General features: G+C 42.0%; 1 protein-coding gene across 1 annotated transcript in view; it reads right to left on the bottom strand.

Moving 5' to 3' along the window:
* enpep (glutamyl aminopeptidase) overlaps positions 1-19,990 on the bottom strand; it is a 31,503-nt gene extending 11,513 nt beyond the window's left edge. The window contains 15 exon segments of the mRNA XM_055865123.1: positions 1,978-2,128; positions 2,234-2,289; positions 2,400-2,536; positions 2,661-2,743; positions 2,864-3,024; positions 3,146-3,211; positions 3,437-3,502; positions 3,603-3,737; positions 3,848-3,961; positions 10,310-10,464; positions 10,577-10,629; positions 10,631-10,695; positions 12,330-12,464; positions 13,059-13,200; positions 18,962-19,990. Of these exon segments, the coding sequence (XP_055721098.1) occupies positions 1,978-2,128; positions 2,234-2,289; positions 2,400-2,536; positions 2,661-2,743; positions 2,864-3,024; positions 3,146-3,211; positions 3,437-3,502; positions 3,603-3,737; positions 3,848-3,961; positions 10,310-10,464; positions 10,577-10,629; positions 10,631-10,695; positions 12,330-12,464; positions 13,059-13,200; positions 18,962-19,596 (2,154 nt within the window). The 5' untranslated portion in view covers positions 19,597-19,990.
* Positions 19,991-23,878: the final 3,888 nt, after the last annotated feature.

Genomic DNA, 23,878 nt, shown 5'->3' with positions numbered 1-23,878 from the left:
TTCTTTATCCCTTTACATTTGTGTGTAAGGTAGTAGTTGTGGAATTGTTAGGTTAGATTACTTGGTTATTACTGCATTGTCGGAACTAGAAGCACAAGAATTTCGCTACACTCGCATTAACATCTGCTAACCATGTGTATGTGACAAATAAAATTTGATTTGATTTACATCCCTTCAATAGAGTGGCAGACACTTGTAGAATCTATGCCAAGGCACATTGAAACTGTTCGGTCTCGTGGTGCCCAATGCCCTATTTAGACACTTTGTTGGTGTTTCCTTTATTTTGGCTGTTAACTGTATGTGCAAACTCCCAAGATTATTATTTTGTGTGTGTTCTAGTTGGTCAGCGGAGGGCATAATCCACCTGTAAAAAAATATATACAGTGGGGAGAACAAGTATTTGACACACTGCCGATTTTGCAGGTTTTCCTACTTACAAAGCATGTAGAGGTCTGTAATTTTACTCATAGGTACACTTCAACTGTGAGAGACGGAACTAAAACAAAAATCCAGAAAATCACATTGTATGTATTAAGTAATTCATTTGCATTTTATTGCATGACATAAGTATTTGATCACCTACCAACCAGTAAGAATTCCAGCTCTCACAGACCTGTTAGTTTTTCTTTAAGAAGCCCTCCTGTTCTCCACCCGTTACCTGTATAAAAGACACCTGTCCACACACTCAATCAAACAGACTCCACCCTCTCCACAATGGCCAAGACCTGAGAGCTGTGTAAGGACATCAGGGATAAAATTGTAGACCTGCACAAGGCTGGGATGGGCTACAGGACAATAGGCAAGCAGCTTGGTGAGAAGGCAACAACTGTTGGCGCAATTATTAGAAAATGGAAGAAGTTCAAGATGACGGTCAATCACTCTCGGTCTGGGGCTCCATGCAAGATCTCACCTCGTGGTGCATCAATGATCATGAGGAAGGTGAGGGATCAGCCCAGAACTACACGGCAGGACCTGGTCAATGACCTGAAGAGAGCTGGGACCACAGTCTCAAAGAAAACCACTAAAACACACTATGCCGTCATGGATTAAAATCCTGCAGCGCACGCAAGGTCCCCCTGCTCAAGCCAGCGCATGTCCAGATCCGTCTGAAGTTTGCCAATGACCATCTGGATGATCCAGAGGAGGAATGGGAGAAGGTCATGTGGTCTGATGAGACAAAAATAGAGCTTTTTGGTCTAAACTCCACTCGCCGTGTTTGGAGGAAGAAGAAGGATGAGTACAACCCCAAGAACACCATCCCAACCGTGAAGCATGGAGGTGGAAACATCATTCTTTGGGGATGCTTTTCTGCAAAGGGGACAGGACGACTGCACCGTATTGAGGGGAGGATGGATGGGGCCATGTATCGCGAGATCTTGGCCAACAACCTCCTTCCCTCAGTAAGAGCATTGAAGATGGGTCGTGGCTGGGTCTTCCAGCATGACAACGACCCGAAACACACAGCCAGGGCAACTAAGGAGTAAGAAGCATCTCAAGGTCCTGGAGTGGCCTAGCCAGTCTCCAGACCTGAAGCCAATAGAAAATCTTTGGAGGGAGCTGAAAGTCCGTATTGCCCAGCGACAGCCCCGAAACCTGAAGGATCTGGAGAAGGTCTGTATGGAGGAGTGGGCCAAAATCCCTGCTGCAGTGTGTGCAAACCTGGTCAAGAACTACAGGAAATGTATGATCTCTGTAATTGCAAACAAAGGTTTCTGTACCAAATATTAAGTTCTGCTTTTCTGATGTATCAAATACTTATGTCATGCAATAAAATGCTAATTAATTACTTAAAAATCATACAATGTGATTTTCTGGTTTTTTGTTTTAGATTCCGTCTCTCACAGTTGAAGTGTACCTATGATAAAAATTACAGACCTCTACATGCTTTGTAAGTAGGAAAACCTGCAAAATCGGCAGTGTATCAAATACTTGTTCTCCCCACTGTCTATACAAAAATTAAGTGGAAAACAGACCCACCTGGAATTTAGGGTAAAGAACAGTGTCGTCAGACAACATGTCTCGCACATAGGCAATGGAAGAAGACACACGTTCCCAAACGATGTACTCAGTCTCATTGGTCAGGTATTTTGTCAGGTTGAATGCATTTCCATAATCGACAACATCTGCCCTGATGAGGCCGATAAGAACAAGACATTTTATAACAGTTTTCTAAAGCTCAGAGCAACTGAATTGACAGATGTACTTCAAGTGAATGTCGGTAATGTTGGTTTACCTTCCCAGAGCAAAGACATCATCAATGTAACTGCATCGGTCAGCAGCGTCAAACTCCTAGTAAAGAAAGTGTCCTGCCGATTAAGATAAGTGCAACCTATGAACTGGTAAGATTAAAACTTAATATTACCTCTGAAACTATAGTAGCAGTTTTTATTGATATTTACCTTGTGATTTGTTTGAAGCTGTTGACTAATGGTGCTCCACATGCTGTCATGGTGATTGACTCTGTAGAATCCGATATGGTCGTTATTGATCTTCAGGAGTCCATCCGTAGCAGGGAAATAGTCAGCTAAGACTTGCTCTAGATATTAGTGTGAGAGACAAACATGTATGACTTCAATTTAATGAAATACATGTTGTCACCAGAGGCTGGAACTGTAATTTTAAAAAGGTCAAGCAAAGTGTTTGGACAGAAGCATCTTTACCTGGACTGGACTTGTTGAACATGATGGACATATTCTTATTACTATCCACTGAGTGCCACTTAACAGGGATGGTCCACTTGTAGCTGAAAGAAAAGCATAGCCTTTTTAGGATTTACAGGTTTATCCTAAGAAATATAGCTGACTTCCATTGGGAAATCAACCAACGATCACAAAGGGACTTAATAGTGTGTTGAATCACTGACCTGAGTGGTGAGGGTGGCTGGGTGGTATCAGCATCGGGGTCCAACAGGAATCTGCGCTGGGTGAGTTTGGTCTGAGTACCGGCAGTAGACAGGTCCAATACCGGGTAGCCCATCTGTTTGGTCCATGTGTCCATCACATCTGCCACAGGCAACCCACTCACCTGCAACCCAAAAATGTTAGTATGTAACACACAAGTACACTAGATGTATTGAAATATTAACAATAATATCAACTTTGATATTTTGAAACTACTATGACTAAATTAGATATGACAAACATACGTTAGCAAGGGATGACCAGAAGTTGGCTGTTTTGGCATTCTGAAAATGGAAATCTTTCAAGTATTTCTGTTGAAAGGAGAGAAAAACAGGTTACCAACCATAGATTTTATGATAAATAAAATGCAAGCTACGTATCTGACAGTAATCATAATTTTTATTCAACAGGGAAGTAATTGCATGTCCCTAACACTCACTATTACCAAATGATTCTGCTATTGACTGAATAGGGATCAAGAGACTTGGTGTAGGGATACTTCTATCCACTTTACGTCAAATTAAATGGATTCTTACCCGACAACCATCTCGGAAGTTGTCTCGACCCAACCAGTCCTCCACCATCCTGAGAATTGATGCCCCCTACAGGAAGATGTTTGGACCAAATTTCAAGACAAATTTAATTGAAGTACATTTTATTTCATCCCATGTAGTAGAGTGAAACGTGGCGGATTTAGATTACCTTGTTGTAGGATATACCATCAAACACAGAGGTAATCTCAGCCGGAGTTGACACATCCACAATGATTGGATGGGAGGTGACGAGGGCGTCGTCCACCATGACAGGAAGTACATCACTGATGATCATGATGTCACGCTGGTAAAGACAGAGACCGAAGGAGATGTAGAATGTATTCATAACCAGAGTTGGGATTAAAACAATTCCATTTCAAATCACTCAATTCAGGATCTGTCAGATGGACTCACCATTCCCCAGAGAGGCTCAGCCTTCTCTACACCGATGTACTCAAAGAAACTGGCAAAGCCCTCATTTAGCCAAAGGTCATCCCACCAATCCATGGTCACAATGTTCCCAAACCACTGCAGGAAAATACAACATGCAAAGTTATCTTACAGCTGAATTTATTTCAAAACAAGTGTGTATGAGTGAGAGTTTGACAGGGTTGGGAAAATCTGGCGCCGGACATTTGCCATTTGAGAAATCTGCCAGAACCATATGCATTGGGTACGTAACCTGATTAGGGCATCCACCCACGGTGGCAAGATTTTTTACATTTGGTCCCTTTTTCCTAGTACGCAATGATTACATCAAGTGTGTGACTCTACAAACATATTTGGATGCATTCGCTGTTTGTTTTGGTTTTGCTTCAGATTATTTTGTACCCAATAGAAATGAAAGGTAAATAATGTATTGTGTCATTTTGGAGTCACTTCTATTGTAAATAAGAAGATAATGTTTCTAAACATTATTACATGAATGTGGATGCTGCCATGGTTATGGATAGTCTTGAATGAATCGTGAATAATTATGAGTAAGAACGTTAGACAAACAAATATCATACCCCAAAGACATGCTAACCTCTCACCATTACAATAACAGGGGAGGTTAGCACTTTTGGGGGGTATGATATTTATCCCTCTAACATTCTCACTCATCATTATTCACAATTCATTCAGGATTATCCATAGTGATGGACTACAGAGCCAAAACAAATTATTTGTCACTATTCAAGTACTTTTGGAGTTCACTGTAAATACATTTTCATGCACACAAAATATCAAGAGATTCAGTGTAACACTCTATAGCTCTGCATACAATATAAAACACAGAACAAAGCTACAGGCACAATATGAACAAATAAAACCCACCATTTCTACTGGTATTTAGTCAATTCAAGTCCTACCGAACAAGCTTTTTCACATTCACCTTAAACAATTATCTTATGACATATGGCCGCCTCTCCTTCCAGTTCTCTGCTGCCAACGACTGGATCGAACTACAAAAATCTCTGAAACTAGATACACTTATCTCCCTCACTAGCTTTAAGCACCAGCTGTCAGAGCAGCTCACAGATTACTGCACCTGTACATAGCCCATCTATAATTTAGCCCAAACAACTACATCTTCCCCTACTGTATTTATTTTGCTCCTTTGCACCCCATTACTTCTATTTCTACTTTGCACATTCTTCCACTGCAAATCTACCATTCCAGTGTTTTGCTTGCTATATTGTATTTACTTTGCCACCATGGCCTTTTATTGCCTTTACCTCCCTTGTCTCACCTCATTTGCTCACATTGTATATAGACTTATTTTTCTACTGTATTATTGACTGTATGTTTGTTTTACTCCATGTGTAACTCTGTTGTTGTATGTGTCGAAATGCTTTGCTTTATCTTGGCCTGGTTGCAATTGTAAAATGAGAACTCGTTCTCAACTTGACTACCTGGTTAAATAAAGGTGAAATAATGTTTATTTTCTATTTATCCTTTTGTGTGGATTTACATGCTTGTTTTATTGCTACTGATTGAATATGACAGTGTTTTACATGTAGTTCACTACTCTCCAGTGTTGGAGAGTAGTGAACTACATGTAGTTCAACTAGTAATTAAACAACATTTTACTGTAGCTTGGTACTACCTGAAAAAAATTCTAATCTTGTTAGGGTTTTCAGTAGTTAATTACTTGTTTTGCCATGTAGTGGTGTAGCTAACCACTGGAACTACACACTACTTGTTTTGCTAAAATAAAATATGGGGTGAAGTATAAGACAAGTATCAGACCTTCCTAATTCTCACTTGAAACATGTTTTCTGTGTTTATTGGGCTAAATTACACATTCTGTTAACATCTGACCCCAGATTGACGTTTTCTTGAAATTTGTAGTCTATGACATTTCAGATTTAGATATGATAATATTTCACTAAGTGGCTTTGGATGTAGTGAACCATTTTTTCAAAATAGCTTTAGTTCAGTAAACTATATTTTTCTTAAGGGTAGCTTTAGTGTAGCTTAACTTCTTCCAGTGTGAAGTAATTGGTAAACTATGATTTCAGTAAAGCTTCCCCAACACTATTTATTACTTTATGATTTGATCACTGTCTGAACTGCACATTGTGATCCAGGTTGTTTAACCTGGTATCTGAGCATTTTGTACTATTCTGTACGTAACTCCGAGACACTCCATTTAGTATTGAATGTTAAGTTTCGTATGGTATGTATTAATTTGTGGATGTCCATCCCCAATTTCGTATGATATGTTACGAATTACAATTCATATGTTATGAATTTGAAAAACGCACAATATGTTATGAATATGCAAAATGTGACACCGAGAGATGGTCGCCTCGCTTCGAATCCTTAGGAAACTATGTAGTATTTTGTTTTTTTAATGTATTATTTCTTGCATTGTTAGCCCAGAAAATCTTAAGAATTATTACCTACAGCCATGAAGAATATTGTATACAAGAGTGACGTCAACTTACCAACATTATGACCAGGAATACGACTTTCCCGAAGCGGATCCTTTGTTCGGACCACCACCCATGACAGTGGATCTAATCCCAGAAGCCGACCCAAAACAACGTCGCCGCAGAAGAGGCAGACGGAGCGGCCTCCTGATCAGGCTCCGTAGGCGTGCACAACGCTTCAGAGTATACTACTCACCAATGTCCAGTCTCTTAACAACAAGGTAGACAAAATTAGAGCTAGGGTTGCCTTCCAGAGAGAAATCAGAGATTGTAACGTTCTCCGTTTCACGTAAACATGGCTCTCTCTGGATACGTTGTCGGAGTCGGTTCAGCCACCGGGCTTCTTCATGCGTCACGCTGACAGCGATAAACACCTATCTGGGAAGAATGGCGGGGGTGTATGCTTCATGATTAACGACTCATGGTGTAATCATAACAACATACAGGAAATCAGGTCCTTCTGCTCACCCAACCTAGAATTCCTTACGGCCATATTATCTCCCAAGAGAATTCTTGTCAGTTATCGTCACAGCTGTGTATAAATACCCTCTCAAGCAGACACCACAACAGCCCTCAAGGAACTTTACTGGACTCTTTTTGTAAACTGGAAACCATATATCCTGAGGCTGCATTTATTCTAGCTGGGGATTTTAACAAAGCAAATTTGAGAACAAGGCTACCTAAATTCTATCAGCATAGATTGCAGCACTCAAGCGAGCAATACACTCGATCACTGCTACTCTAACTTCTATGATGCATACAAGGCCCTCCCTCTACCCTCCCTTCGGGTAATCCGACTGCGACTTCATTTTGCTCCTACCGTCTTATAGGCAGAAAGTCAAACAGGATGTACCCGTGACTAGAACCATTCAACGCTGGTCTGACCAATCGGAATCCACGATTCAAGATTGTTTTGATCACGCGGACTGGGAAATGTTCCGGGCAGCCTCAGAGAATAACATCGATCTATACGCTGACTCGGTGAGTGAGTTTATAAGGAAGTGCATTGGAGATGTTGTACCCACTGTGACTATTAAAACCTACCCTAACCAGAAACTGTGGATAGATGGCGGCATTCACGCAAAACTGAAAGCGCGAACCATTGTAAAAGAGGAGTGGGAATATGAACTAATATAAAAAGTGTAGTTATTCCCTCCGCAAGGCAATCAAACAAGCGAAATGTCGGTACAGGGACAAAGTGGAGTCGCAATAAAAATGAGACGTATGTGGCAGGGTCTACAGGAAATCACGGACTACAAAAGGAAAACCTGCCACGTCACGGATATCGACGTCTCGCTTCCAGACAAACTAAACACCTTTGCCCGCTTTGAAGATAATACAGTGCCATCGTCGCGGCTCCTAACAAGGACTGCGCTCCCCCCCCCTCCTTCGTGGCCGACGTGAGTAAGACATTTAATCGCTCCCTATCCCAGTCTACTGTCCCCACATGTTTCAAGATGGCCACCATTGTTCCTGTACCCAAGAAGGCAAAGATAACTGAACAAAATGACTACTGCCCCATAGCACTCACTTCTGTCATCATGAAGTGCTTTGAGAAACTAGTCAAGGATCATATCACCTCCACCTTACCTGCCACCCTAGACCCACTTCAGTTTGCATACCGCCCCAACAGGTCCACAGACGATGCAATCGTCAACACACTGCACAATCCCATCAGGACAAGACGAATACCAATGTAAGAATGTTGTTCATTGTCTACAGCTCAACATTTAACACCATAGTACCCTCCAAGCTCATCATTAAGCTGGAGGCCATGGGTCTCAACCACGCCCTGTGCAATTGGGTCCTGGACTTTCTGATGGGCCGCCCCCAGATGGTGAAGGTAGGAAACAACATCTCCACTTCGCTGATCCTCAACACTGGGGCCCCACAACGATGCATGCTCAGCCCCCTCCTGTACTCCCTGTTCACCCATGACTGCGTGGCCAAGCAAGCCTCCAACTCAATCATCAAGTTTGCAGACGACACAACAGTAGTGGGCTTGATTACCAACAATGACGAGACAGCCTACAGGGAGGAGGTGAGGGCACTCAGAGTGTGGTGTAAGAAAAACAACCTCTCACTCAACGTCAACAAAACAAAAGGAGATGATCGTGGACTTCAGGAAACAGCAGAGGGAGCACCCGCCATTCACATTGAAGGGACAGCAGTGGAAAGCTTCAAGTTCCTCAGCGTACACATCACAGACCACACAGACAGTGTGGTGAAGAAGGTGCAAAAGCGCCTCTTCGACCTCAGGAGGCTGAAGAAATTTGGCTTGTCACCTAAAACCCTGACAAACTTTTACAGATGCACAATCGAGATCATCCTGTCCGACTGTATCATCGCCTGGTATGGCAACTGCACCACCCTCACCCACAAGGCTATCCAGAGGGTTGTGCGGTCTGCACAACGCATCACCGGGGGCAAACTACCTGCTCTCCAAGACACCTACAGCACAAGATGTCACAGGAAGGCCAAAACGATATTCAAGGACAACAACCACCCGAGCCACTGTCTGTTTACCCCGCTACCATCCAGAAGGCGAGGTCAGTACAGGTGCATCAATGCTGTGACCGAGAGACTGATAGAAGCTGTTTATCTCAAGGCCATCAGATAGGTAAACAGTAATCATTAACTCAGAGAGGCTGCTGCCTACATAGACTCAGATCACTAGTCACTTTAATAATGTTAACATATCTTACATTACTCATCTCATATGTATATACTGTACCTTATACCATCTATTGCACCTTGCCTATGCCGCTTGGCCATCGCTCATCCATATATTTTCCCATCCCTTTAGATTTGTGTGTATTAGGTAGTTGTTGGGGAATTAGATATTACTGCACTGTCAGAACTAGAAGCACCAGCATTTCGCTACACTCGCATTAACATCTGCTAACCATGTGTATGTGACCAATAACATTTGATTTGATATGAATTTGCAAAACATTAAACATGTTATGAATTGGCAAAATGTATGATATGTTATGAATTCTAGCTAGCTTGCTAACGTTAGCTTGGCTAGGGATTAGGGTTAAATTTAGGAGTTAGGTTAAATTGTTAAGTTTAGGGGAAGGGCTAGCTAAAAGGGTTAAGGTTAGGGGAACCTAACATGCTAAGTAGTTGCAAAGTAGCTAAAAAGTAGTAAGTAGTTTAAAGGTTGCTAGTTAGCTATAATGCTGAAGTTGTCTGTGATAACATTTGAACTCGCAACCTTTAGGTTGCTAGACCTTGAAGTTTGGTATGTAACCATACCACATACTAGCTGGAGTGTCTCCGATTTACGTACAGAATAACATGAAATGCTCTGAGACCAGGTTGGGTTGTTCTAACTCTGTGGTTTGGTTGCAACTGTGCTGATATTCACCTTCCTGTAAACAGACTATGGAAACAAGGAAACAGCAGCCAGCTCTCACTTGCCCCTCAGTCCTTTAACTTTGGACAATTCATAAAACTTTATGGACAGCACCATCACTGTCTTATTGCTGAACAATAAAAAGAGATGATATCTTGGAAAAAGGCCTTAATGTGTTGCCGATCATAAAAGGTTTGATGGATAACTGGAGGGCTGACGTACTTCAATAGAACACTAGTATTTTCATGACCAAATTCAGGGTCAGAGTAAAACCTTTCCAAGCTATTGATTGGAACAAAGATATGGTGGTTCTCTTTTCAAAACAATGAGTTCTGCCGCTAATTGTTGCCTCATGACTTTACATCCTCATTTAGGCTTCATCATGGTGACACAATACCGTAATAAAAATCTTGGGTGATTGAGCTTTGGGTCCCTCTATGATTATAAATATTAAATCTGACTTTTGATTTTCCACTATAAGATGTGTTCAAGTAGTTTTCCACTGTAACATGACTAATGAAGAACTCCCTGATCTCTGGAGCGTTCTTTAGTGAAAGTGTTTCTGTTGTGGGAATGTTGGGGACATGTATCTCTCACCTGGTGGACCAGCTCATGAGCGATGACACTGGCCACACGTTGTTTGTTGTACGACGAGGACTGGTTCTCATCATAGAGGAGGTTGGCCTCCCTGTAGGTGATCAGACCCCAGTTCTCCATGGCCCCCGTGCCAAAGTCAGGGATGGCAATCTTATCTGGTAGAAGAAAAAAACATTTTATGCAACCATGTGTGTGTATATAACGCATTATTAATTCATTTTATCCAGTGGTCACAACAGTTTACAGACAGAGGAGATCGCAAATTACCAAGCTTTGGGATGGAGTAATTCATGTTGAAATATTCCTCAAAGTAGTCAAATGACCTTGGTCGTGTCCGCAGCATACTCCGCAGTCCTGATTTGTGCAGGCTGTGCATAGATTCGCAACTGGAATAAAAGGATTTGAAAGCAGAGTTATTAAGTGTGTATACACTACAGAATATGTAAGTGTGTGTGTTTACATTTAATCAAGACAGTATAATTCTTTAGATTGTCCAGTAACTCAAACATTTGCATTGTAAAATGTCACTAACTGCTGAAAACTCAACACAAAAGACTAACAGCTGTGACGCAGATCAGAGACCAAAGTTAAATAAACTACACCATTTAAAACATTGTACTTACACTACATGACTAAAAGTATGTGGACACCTGCTTGTCAATCATCTCATTCTGAAATCATATGCATTAATATTCAGTTGGTCCCACCATTGCTGCTATAACAGCCTCCACTCTTCTGAGAAGGCTTTCCAATAGATGTTGGAACATTGGGCTCCCGAGTGGCGCAGTGCAAGAGGCGTCACGACAGTCCCTGGTTCGAATCAAGGCTGTATCACATCCGGCCGTGATTGGGAGTCCCATAGGGCGGCGCAATATTAGTGTCGTCGTCCGGGTTTGGCCGGGGAATTTGTTCTTAATGGACTTGCCTAGTTAAATAAAGGTTAAATATAAAAACATTGCTGCGGGGACTTGCTTCCATTCAGCCACAAGAGCATTAGTGAGGTAAGGCACTGTTGTTGGGCCATTAGGCCTGGCTCGCAGTCGGCATCCCAAAGGTGTTCAATGGGGTTGAGGTCAGGGCTCTGTGCAGGCCAGTCAAGTTTTTCCACACCGATCTTGACAAATCATTTCTATATGGACATCGTTTTGTGCACAGGGGCATTGTCATGCTGAAACAGGAAAAGCCCTTCCCCCATGGGGCCTAGCCCAGACCTTTATTCCTCAACCACCAAACTTTATAGTTGGCATTATGCATTGGGGCAGGTAGCATTCTCTTGGCATCTGCCAAACCCAGATTTGTCTGTCGGACTGTGTGATTCATCACTCAAGAGAACGCGTTTCCACTGCCGCAGAGTCCAATAGCGGTGAGCTTTACACCACTCCAGCTGATGCTTGGCATTGCGCATGGTGATCTATGGCTTGTGTGCGGCTGCTCGGCTATGGAATCTTTTCATGAAGCTCCTGACGAACAGTTCTTGTGCTGCCGTTGCTTCCAGAGGCACTTGGTGGTCCCGTTCTGTGAGCTTGTGTGGCATACCACTTCGCGGCTGAGCTGTTATTGCTCCCAGATGTTTCCACTTCACAATAACAGCACTTACTGTTGACCGGGGCAGCTCTAGTAGACCAGAAACTTGACGAACTGATTTGTTGGGAAGGTGGCATCCTATGAAGGTGCCATGTTGAAAGTCACTGAGCTCTTCAGTAAAGGCCATTCTACTGCCGATGTTTGTCTATGGCGATTGCATGGCTGTGTGCTCGATTTTATACACCTGTCAGCAACGGGTGTGGCTGAAATAGCCAAATCCACTATTTTGAAGGGGTGTCCACATACTTTTGTGAATATGTAGTGTAGCTTTTCCACCATTTAAAACATTGAACTTCACAGGCTTAAAATGTTACAACATTTACTCTCAACTGTAGACTACACAATACGATTTACAACACATGTTGTACAGTCAGTCTTTTCTTAGTTTAAGGTATGGAAGGACCAATGACTGCTGAGAAAAATAGCAAGTACTTACAGGAATTCCTCGAGACGAGTTCCTTTCCACAAACGTAAACTGGTGCACAGCAAAACATACCAAATAGGTACTCATTGGAACGGACCTCTGAAAGAACGTTTTGATCTTATTGCCAGGAAGCGTTTCTGGGGTGCCCTGGAAAGGAAGAGGTTCTGTGGTTTAATAAAGATGTCAGACAGCATCTCTTATAGTTGTGTTCTCAGTACCAAAGACCCGGAGCAGAAGATTGATGGCACCTGCTCTTGCATTCATGACACTCACTCTCCTCTCTCTCTGTGTGACTCCCATTGCAGTTTCAAGAAAACTAACCGGTAACACTATATGCCACCTGTTTTGTGATACATGAAATAAAGTTGTGGATATATTATATGCATTTTTATAAACTGGGTGGCTCGAGCCCTGAATGCTGATTGGCTGACAGCCGTGGTATATCAGACCATATACCACGGTTATGAAAAAGCCTTTCTTTTTAGTGCTCTAATTACGTTGGTAACCAGTTTATAATAGCAATAAGGCACCTCGGGGGTTTGTGATATATGGCCAATATACCACGGCTAAGGTCTGTATACAGGCACTCCGCTTTGCATCGTGCTTAAGAACAGCCCTTAGCCATGGTATATTGGCCCTATACCACACCCCCTCGTGCCTTATTGCTTAAATATAGAATGTTATATAAGGAGCAATTTGTTGTACTTATGTGTTGCTATTTTTTTTATACATAGACTGTACCTCCATTGGCATATTGGCGAGGGCTCCATAGTCCTTGTCATGGGTGATGGAAATATTGTAAGTGGCCTTTTTGTTCGGCTCATCAAAACAGGGGAAAGATTTGCGGGCGTCTGTTGGCTCATGGTCGGTGGCAGCAATTTTTCTTGGGAGAAAAAGAAACATGGCATGATTTCATGAACAACTAAGCCTCCCCGTTTTACTATTATGTTTGCAATTAATGATGTTGAACTATGCAGTGTTTACTGGACTGTGGCTGTCTAAATGTACCTAACCTGTACCCCCCCACATTGACTCGGTACCAGTACCCCCTGTATATAGCCTCATTGTTATTTTATGTTACTTTTTTAAAATGATATATAGTGGGGAGAACAAGTATTTGATACACTGCAGGATTTTAATCCATGACGGCGTAGTGTGTTACTAATGGTTTTCTTTGAGACTGTGGTCCCAGATCTCTTCAGGTCATTGACCAGGTCCTGCCGTGTAGTTCTGGGCTGATCCCTCACCTTCCTCATGATCATTGATGCCCCATGAGGTGAGATCTTGCATGGAGCCCCAGACCGAGGGTGATTGACCGTCATCTTGAACTTCTTACATTTTCTAATAATTGCACCAACAGTTGTTGCCTTCTCACCAAGCTGCTTGCCTATTGTCCTGTAGCCCATCCCAGCCTTGTGCAGGTCTACAATTTTATCCCTGATGTCCTTACACAGCTCTCTGGTCTTGGCCATTGTGGAGAGGTTGGAGTCTGTTTGATTGAGTGTGTGGACAGGTGTCTTTTATACAGGTAACGAGTTCAAACAGGTGCAGTTAATACAGGTAATGAGTGGAGAACAGGAGGGCATCTTAAAGAAAAACTAACAGGTCTGTGAGAGCAGGAATTCTTACTGGTTGGTAGGTGATCAAATACTTATGTCATGCAATAAAATGCAAATTAATTACTTAAAAATCATACAATGTGATTTTCTGGATTTTTGTTTTAGATTCCGTCTCTCACTGTTGAAGTGTACCTATGATATAAATTACAGACCTCTACATGCTTTGTAAGTAGTAAAACCTGCAAAATCGGCAGTGTATCAAATACTTGTTCTCCCCACATTATATATATATATATATATATATATATGGCCTTATATATATATATATTTATATTTGTTGTTTATATATATAAATATAATATATATATATATAAATAATATAAATATATAATATAAATATATATATATAAATATAATATAAATATAAATATATAATATAAATATAATATATATAAATATAATATAAATATAAATATATAAATATAAATATAATTATAAATATAATATAAATATAAATATAATTATAATAATATAAATATATATATATATAAATATATATATATATATATATAAATATATATATATATATATATATAAATATATATAAATATATATATATATATATTTTTTTAACTTTATTTTGTAAATATTTTAACTGCATTGTTGGTTAAGGGCTTGTAATAAGCATTTCACAGTAAGGTCTACACCTGTATTCTGCGCATGTGACATAAAATTTGATTTTAAATGTTTTTTATTTATTTAACCAGGTAGGCCAGTTGAGAACAAGTTAATTTACAACTGAAGCAAAGCAGAGCAACAAAAACAACAGAGTTACATATGGGATAAACAAACGTACAGTCAATAGCACAATAGAAAAGGTCTATGTACAATGTGTGCGAATGTAATAAGATTAGGGAGGTAAGGCAATAAATAGGCCATAGAGGCGAAATAATTACAATTTACCATTAACACTGGAGTGATAGATGTGCAAGTAGAGATACTGGGGTGCAATAGAGCAACAACAAAAATATAACTATATGGGGATGAGGTAGTTGGATGTGCCATGTACAGGGCTGTGTACAGGTACAGTGATCGGTAAGCTGCTCTGACAGCTGATGCTTAAAGTTAGAGGGAGATATGTCTCCAGCTTCAGTGATTTTTGCAATTTGTTCCAGTCATTGACAGCAGAGAACTGGAAGGAAAGGCGGCCAAAGGAGGTGTTGGCTTTGGGGATGACCAGTGAAATATACCTGCTGGAGCGCGTGCTACGGGTGGGTGTTGCTATGGTGACCAGTGAGCTGAGATAAGGCGGAGCTTGACCTAGCAAAGACTTATCGATGACCTGGAGCCAGTGGGTTTGGCAACGAATATGTAGCGAGGTCCAACCAACGAGAGCATAGAGGTCGCAGTGGTGGGTAGTATATGGGGCTTTGGTGACAAAATGGATGGCATTGTGCTAGACTGCATCCAATTTGCTGAGTAGTGTCGGAGGCTATTTTGTAAATGACATCATCGAAGTCGAGGATCGGAAGGATAGTCAGTTTTACGAGGTTATGTTTGGCAGCATGTATGAAGGATGCTTTGTTGCGAAATAGAAAGCCGATTCTAGATTTGGATTGGAGATGCTTAATGTGAGTCTGGAAGGAGAGTTTACAGTCTAACCAGACACCTAGGTATTTGTAGTTGTCCACATATTCTAAGTCAGAACCGTCCAGAGTAGTGATGCTAGTGGGGCGGGCAGCAATTGGTTGAAGAATATGCATTTAGTTTTACTAGCATTTAAAAGCAGTTGGAGGCCACGGAAGGAGTGTTGTATAGCATTGAAGCTCGTTTGGAGGTTTGTTAACACAGTGTCCAAAGAAGGGCCAAATGTATACAGAATGGTGTCGTCTGCATGGAGGTGGATCAGAGAATCACCAGCAGCAAGAGTGACATCATTGATATATACAGAGAAAAGAGTCGTCCCGATAAATGAACCTTGTGGCACCCCCATAGAGACTGCCAGTGGTCCGGACAACAGGCCCTCTGAATTGACACATTTAAAAAGCAAAGAGAAAATGGACACATCATGGCCAATGCTGTAGCTCACTACACTTGTCCACCTTTCAAGTTTTACTTCCGAGACCTTGGGACTAAGGTTCTATTTGCGCAATCGCAGTTTTCACATCCCAGATCTCAGAACTGTTTTGTAGTGAATTCTTCCTTCATAACCCATAAAGGTACCCCAAGTGCTGAGTATCAAAATCCGAAGACATTTGTAAATACATGTTTTTAGGGTGGTGCAATCGCAAATAGAACCTTATGGCTCTGAAATGTCAATCTGGGTTCCGCAATAAAGTTCTATCTGCCACAGAATGTTAAAATGATTGCAATTTCAATAGAAAAGTACAGACATTGAATGAAATAAAAGTAAATACCATTACTTCTTTCTAATCACATCATCAAATATACTGAACAAAAATATAAAAGGAAACATGGAACAATCTAAGATTTTACTGAGTTACAGTTCACAAGGATATCAGTCAATTTTAATTAATTAATTAGTTCATAATCTATGGATTTCACATGACTGGGAATACTGATATGCATCTATTGGTCACAGATACCTTAAAAAAAGGTAGGGGCATGGATCAGAAAGTCAGTCAGTATTTGGTATGACCACCATTTGCCTCAACTGTGCAACATCTCCTTCGCAGAGAGTTTATCAGGCTGTTGATTGTGGCTTGTGGATTGTTGTACCACTCCTCTTCAATGGCTGTGCTAAGTTGCTGGATATTGGTGGGAACTGCAATATGCTGTCGTACACATGCGGTGATGGCGGCGGATAAATGGCCCGACAATGGGCCTCAGGATCTGGTCACGGTATCTCTATGCATTCAAATTGCCATCGATAAAATGCAATTGTGTTCATAGCTTATTCCTGCCCATACCATAACCCCACTAACACCACGGGGCACTCTGTTCACAACATTAACGTCAGCCATACTCGTGGATGCGAGGCTGGTTGTAAGTACTGCCAAATTCTCTAAAATGACATTGGAGGTGGCTTATGTTAGAGAAATGTACATTGCATTATCTGGCAACAGCTCTGGTGACATTCCTGCAGTCAACATGCCAATTGCACGCTCCCTCAAAACGAAACATCTGTGGCATTGTGTTGTGTGACAAAACTGCACATATTAGAGTGGCCTTTTATTGACCCCAACACAAGGTGCACCTGTGTAATGATCATGCTGTTTAATCAGCTTCTTGATATGCTACACATTTCAGGTGGATGGAGTATCTTGGCAAAGGATAATTGCTCACCAACAGGGATTTAAAGAAATGTATGCACAAAATTTGAGATAAGCTTTTTGTGCTTATGGAACATTTCTGAGATCTTTTATTTCAGCTCATGAAACATGGGACCAACATTTTACATGTTACGTTTATATTTTTGTTTAGTGTATATTAGTTCCTGTTCAACGTTAGATCAAATAGATAACTAGCAATATTGCTAAAGGTTAGCTCTGGATGAGTAAACTGATATTTTTTTCTGGTCTCTGACACCCAAAGTCAGTAAACTCCTTGCTCGTTATCAATAAAATGTGGTAAGTTGGTAAGTGCACGTCCTTCCAAGGAGGTTTATGTATTAGTATAGAACAAGACAAAACAGGAATGCTTCTCCTAAAGGTTTTAAACATGCTCTAATCATCTGTATTTATTTGGTTTTTACCATGAAGAGTTTACTTTATAGCCATTCTTCTGAAAAAGTGGTGGGAAAAAATTGAAGTAATTGAAAGAGGACCAGAACCAATGATATGAATAATCAAGGACTAGGGACTATCTGCAAAATGTATAGTTTTGAGATGAGTATAAATTCCAGATCGCAGAAGTGTTATGTGACGTCTTCCTCTTTCATGACTCAATAAGAATCACCTTGCAGACAGTTATTTTTGATTGACAACTCAGCATTGTGTGATTGGATTACAGATAGAACCTTATAGCAAAGTTAAGATGTTTTTGCAGATAGAACTTTTGGATTTTTCATTTTCTACATCATAAATGGACTTTCTTTTCGCATGTAAAAAGACCACCTAAAGAGCAACTCTGTGAATAACTGATTTATGACCAAAATGTCAGATATACTCCAAAGGACTATAAGGTTCTTATTGACACACTAAAAACTACACATCATAGACGCTATCATTTGAACTTTGAATAACCGCAATTTAACAGATAATCTGTAACAGGTAATTATGGATTTTCAGATACTCTGACCATATCAAGGTTTAACCATGTTCACATTAATGCTAAGAATCACTGCACTCCCTGGGAAAAATAGGTTAATTTTTCCCTCAGTGGTTTCATCCCATTACACCCATGTTTGGAGTAGGTCTGTAGTGTGATATAAAGTACTTACAGATGGTATTTTGCATACTTAACATTCTAAATAGCTTTTTCTTGCCACCTGTTCCAAGAATTTACTTGGAATACTGGGCAGCATATCTGCCAAGATGGAAATCCCCAATGAGGGATTGTTGTACATTCCCGTCAGAATCTGCACGTTGTTATACTACAACTAATAGTAGTCATGGTAGTAGCAGCAGCAGCAGTTGTTACTAGAGTGAACAGTATTTCTGTCTAACATTAATGGCATTTTCCAGTGAGCTGCTGGGCCTCATGTGCACTCACACACATGCACGGACGCATAGACACACACTAACACTCAGCAACACTCAGTTGTCAACACTCAGATTACAACTTGTAAACTTGTTCCCAAAAGGAAATTGTCCTTGAAGGAATTTGGCTGAGGATCTGTCTAAAGTTGTGCAGTTTTTCATCCCTCTCCCACATTTTACATCGGAGTCATGGTTATAGATATATTAAAATGGGTACAAAGTAGCATATGCAGCACTCATAACACTGAGCATGAGGGATTTAGTTACATTGTAACCATTCTCATGCATTTATTAATTTCTGTCTTCATAAATATTGTCTTCCCCTAACTGGTGGATGGTTCAAAAAAAAAGTATACATCAGAGTCATACAAAAACTGAAATACAACCAATCTATTACCAAACATTCATGCCTCCAATGACTTACTTGATGGCTCCGTTCTCTGTGTAGGTGACTCTGTAGAAGCCCACCAGAGATCCATTGAGCCAGCCTTGGAAGTCCAGGCTGAGAACGTACACCTCACTGAGCTTGGTGGCCACAAGCTCCTCTGCCACCTCGACTACCACGTACTCCTGTGGTTTGAACTCAAAGCAACCCTTGATGGCCACGGTGACCTCCCTCTGAGCCTGTGGGGTTTTCAGGACGAGCCTGGGGACTGCACTGATGAACGTCTCCCGGATGTGGAGCCACAGGTGCCTCGTGGGTCGGCTCACCTCCAGGTGCACGGACACACTCCACGTGTAGAGGTCAGTGGTCAGGTCAGGCTCCAGATGGAGATCATAATGCACTGGCTTCACGTAGTCTGGCAGACGGAAATTCTTCCAGTCCCCGTCAGTGTTGTTGGAGGGTTTGCAGGGCCCCCCGTCTGCTGGTGGGGGGGTGGGCTTGGGGGTTTCCTCTGTGGGGGCCGGGTCAGCCAGGGTACTGTCCAGCCGTGTGAGGCCCACCCCCAGCCCAACAGCAATGGCCGACACCACCACTACCGCACAGATGAGGGCCACATGCTTTCCGCGGATGGAGTAGCGCTTCTCCTCCTTTTCAAAGTCCATGCTTTCAACCATGGTGCCCGGCTTGGTGGTGCAAGACCATACGCTGTGGTCTCAGATATCCTATATCCTCTGTATCCCCTACAGGAGGAATAACGTGGGTGAAAACAGCTGTTTCCAGATCAGATCAGAAGCAGAGCACAAAGCCAAACTGATTTAAAACTGACTGCAGATCAGTTTCTTGGAGAACTTGATTAGAGGACCCTAGAGTTCAAGCATATCTAAGAGGGGAAACTATTGGTCTGTTGATCCAAGCTCTGTCTGCCTGTCACCGAGCGCAGGGCAGCCTGTGGGAGGTGGAGAGGGGTTAACTGGAGTGGTAAAGAGGAAGAGGGTTGCGGAGGGGGAGTCTACAACACAGAGAAGGCATCCCACACACTGGAGGCAAGCCTTATACACTAGACAGAAAACTCAGTGCACCGCTATGCATACCCTGTTGGGGTTAAACATTATCCTTCCCTGTTAATCAACAACTGGGAAGCCAAAGTCATGTTTCAGTTGGGTTTGTCTCTCTCCCCCTCTCCCCCAGAGGGTGCGTTTCTGGTGGGGGAAGACTTAAAAATCATTCTACCTCACTTTTAAAAACACGTCTCCTGCGCCACTAGGGGTGCTAAAACCCTAGACCACTTTTATTCTACCCACAGAAGCATAGATAAAAGGCCCTCAGCCATTCTCCCTTCTGTAAATCTGATCATAACTCTATTCTCCTGCTTCCTGTTTACAAACAAACAACTCAAACAGGAAGTACCAGCTCAATACGGAAGTGGTCCGATGATGCAGAAGTGAGGCTACAAGACTGTTTTGTTAGTACAGACTGGGATATGTTCCAGGATTCATCCAATATCATTGAGGAGTACACCACATCAGTCACGGGCTTCATCAATAAGTGCATAGATGTCGTCCCCAGAGTGACTATAAGAACGTATCCAAATTCAATATCCGTGCTGGGCTAAAGGCTAGAGCTACCACTTACAAGGCGGGACACAGACGCATACAAGAAAGCCTGCTACAACCGCCGACAAGACATTGATCATGCAAAAGGAAAATATAGTATGAAGGTGGAATCCTATTACACCGGCTGCGAAGCTCGTCATGTGTGTGATGCAGAACTCCCAAACGAGCTAAAAGCCTTTTATGCTCGCTTCGAGGAATACAACAATGAGTCTTGGGTGAAAGCCCCTGTTGTTCCGGATGGCTGTGATCTCTCTCTGTGGCCGATGTGAGTAAAACTTTTAAACAGGTTAACACTCGCAAGGTCGCTGGGCCAGACGGAATACCAGGGCGCGTTCTCAAAGCATGCACATACTAGCTGTCAAGTGTCTCCACGGACATTTTCAATCTCTCCTTGACACAGTCTGTAATCCCAACATTTTTCAAGCTGACCACCATTGTTCCTGTTCCCAAGAACTCCAAGGTAACCTGCCTAAATGATTATCGCTGTGGGCACTCACATCTATAATGATGTGCTTTAAAAAAGGCTGGTCATAACACACAACACCATCATCCCAGACACCCTGGACCCACTCCAATTAAAACTGTGCGAACAGATCCAGAGATGATGCAATCTCAATTACTTTTCACACTGCCCTCTCCCACCTGGACAAGAGGGGAAATAACTGTGAGAATGCTGTTCATAGACTACAGCTCAGCATTCAACACCATCGTTCCCTGCAAACTCATCACCAACCTGGGGAACCTGGGACTGAACACCTCCCTCTGTAACTGGATCCTGGATTTCCTGACGGGAAATCTAAAGCTAACCCTCAACACAGGGGCCCCTCAAGGGTGTGTGCTTAGTACCATCCTGTACTCCCTGTTCACCCACGACTGCGTGGCCACACACGACTCCAACACCCTCATCAAGTTTGCTGCCGAAACTACAGCGGTGAGACAACCTATAGGGAGGAGGTCAGAGACTTGGCAGTGTGGTGCCATGACAATGACCTCTCCCTCAACGTCAGTAAGACCAAGGAGCTGGACTACAGGGAAAAGAGGGAAGAGCACACCCCCATCCACATAGATGGAGCTGTAGTAGAGCAGGTTGAGAGCTTTAAGTTCCTTGGCGTCCACATCACTAAGGAGTTAACATGGTCCACATACACACCTGCACAGTCGTGAAGGCACCTCTTGCCCCTCAAGAGGCTGTAAAGATTTGGCATGGGCCCTCATATCATCAAAGTTCTACAGCTGCACCATCAAGAACATCTTGAATGGCTGCATCACCTCTTGGTATGGCAAATACACCACCCTCGACCGTAAAGGAAGAAGGAGGAAGGAGGAAGAAGAAGGATGAGTACAACACCAAGAACACCATCCCAACCGTGAAGCATGGAGGTGGAAACATCATTCTGTTGGGATGCTTTTCTGCAAAGGGGACAGGACGACTGCACCGTATTGAGGGGAGGATGGATGGGGCCATGTATCGTGAGATCTTGGCCAACAACCTCCTTCCCTCAGTAAGAGCATTGAAGATGGGTCGTGGCTGGGTCTTCCAGCATGACAACGACCCGAAACACACAGCCAGGGCAACTAAGGAGTAAGAAGCATCTCAAGGTCCTGGAGTGGCCTAGCCAGTCTCCAGACCTGAAGCCAATAGAAAATCTTTGGAGGGAGCTGAAAGTCCGTATTGCCCAGCGACAGCCCCGAAACCTGAAGGATCTGGAGAAGGTCTGTATGGAGGAGTGGGCCAAAATCCCTGCTGCTGTGTGTGCAAACCTGGTCAAGAACTACAGGAAACGTATGATCTCTGTAATTGCAAACAAAGGTTTCTGTACCAAATATTAAGTTCTGCTTTTCTGATGTATCAAATACTTATGTCATGCAATAAAATGCAAATTAATTACTTAAAAATCATACAATGTAGATCCATAAATAGAACAATAACAAAATGGCAAGCCACAGCCCCTAATGGAATACTTCAACTTTAGGAACAGTTGGGTAAACATGGCCAAAGCTACCCAGCAAACTTGTGAAACTATAACTGTTTGTGTGGAGTAAAACAAAGGTCTCACTGTCTCAAATGGCCAGAATTCAATCGGACTGGATAAACAGTTCCGGGACCTCTCAGAGTTGCCATGAACCCCAGAGGATCCTATGGTATACTGAGACACACTGGACATTCCAGTGTCTCAGTCTGAATAATTCACAGTCTGATTCACAGACCATTCTGAGCTGAGATGTATTAATGGTTTCCTTTGGCTTTAGCTGGAACAAATAGATTTTGGCATGAATATATACAGTGCCTTCAGAAAGTATTCATACCCCTTGACTTATTCCACATTTTGTTGTGTTACAGCCTCAATTAAAAATGGATTAAGTCGATTTTTTCCCCCACCCATCTACTAACAATATCCCATAATAACAAAGTGAAAACATGGTAAACTTCTTGAAAATGACATACAAAATATTACATTTGCATAGTGGCATACAGCAGTAGAGTAGAGACACACGTCGGGAACAGGTTTTGTAGACTAGGGTCGGGAAAAAAACATGACCTTTTATAAACGCATTTCATGCAATTCTATGTCATTTTACATGACTCGAGACTTGGACAGAATATTTGTTAATACAGCACAAATGTTTGAAATGGCAGGCTACTTGACGAACTGAGATCAATAAACAATGACCGTGCCTTGAATCCATCAATAGCCTAGGCTTAGGTGTGCTTTCCGGTTTCATTGACTCACCCAATCATGTGCAACTCCCTCACTGTTGATGGCCGAAGTGCTTGTGCCAAAAGCCTCTCTTTTGCAAAACAATATTTGGAAGTTGATCAAATATTTTGGTAGCCTACTGCATAGTCTTCACTTTTCAACAGGAGCCATTTGCTTTCAAACCTGTGTTTTCCCTAGATTTGTATTTGAAATATTGCAAAAGGCCTGTTTTCTCAGCATGCTGTTTTTTCACTGACAGATTTGCCATGTGTAGGATATTCCCAGTGGTGTAAAGTGCTTAAGTAAAAATACTTTAAAGTACTACTTAAGTCGTTTTTGGGGGTATCTGTACTTTACTATATATTTTTGACAACTTTTACTTCACTACATTTCTAAAGAAAATTATGGTTTTTACTCCATACATTTTCCCTGTCACCCAAAAGTAGTTGATATATTTTGAATGCTTAGCGGGACAGGAAAATTGTGTAATTCACACACGTCAAGACAACATCCCGGTCATCCCTACTGCCTCTGATCTGGCAGACTCACTAAACACATGCTTAATTTGTAAATTATGTCTGAGTGTTGAGGCGTGCCCCTGGGTATACGTAAATTAAACAAAACAAGAAAATGGTGCCATCTGG

This window comes from Salvelinus fontinalis, chromosome 16 (assembly GCF_029448725.1).
Source record: "Salvelinus fontinalis isolate EN_2023a chromosome 16, ASM2944872v1, whole genome shotgun sequence".
Lineage (NCBI taxonomy): Eukaryota > Metazoa > Chordata > Actinopteri > Salmoniformes > Salmonidae > Salvelinus > Salvelinus fontinalis.
Note: the sequence above shows the minus strand (reverse complement) of the source record. Positions and strands in the feature narration are given on the sequence as shown.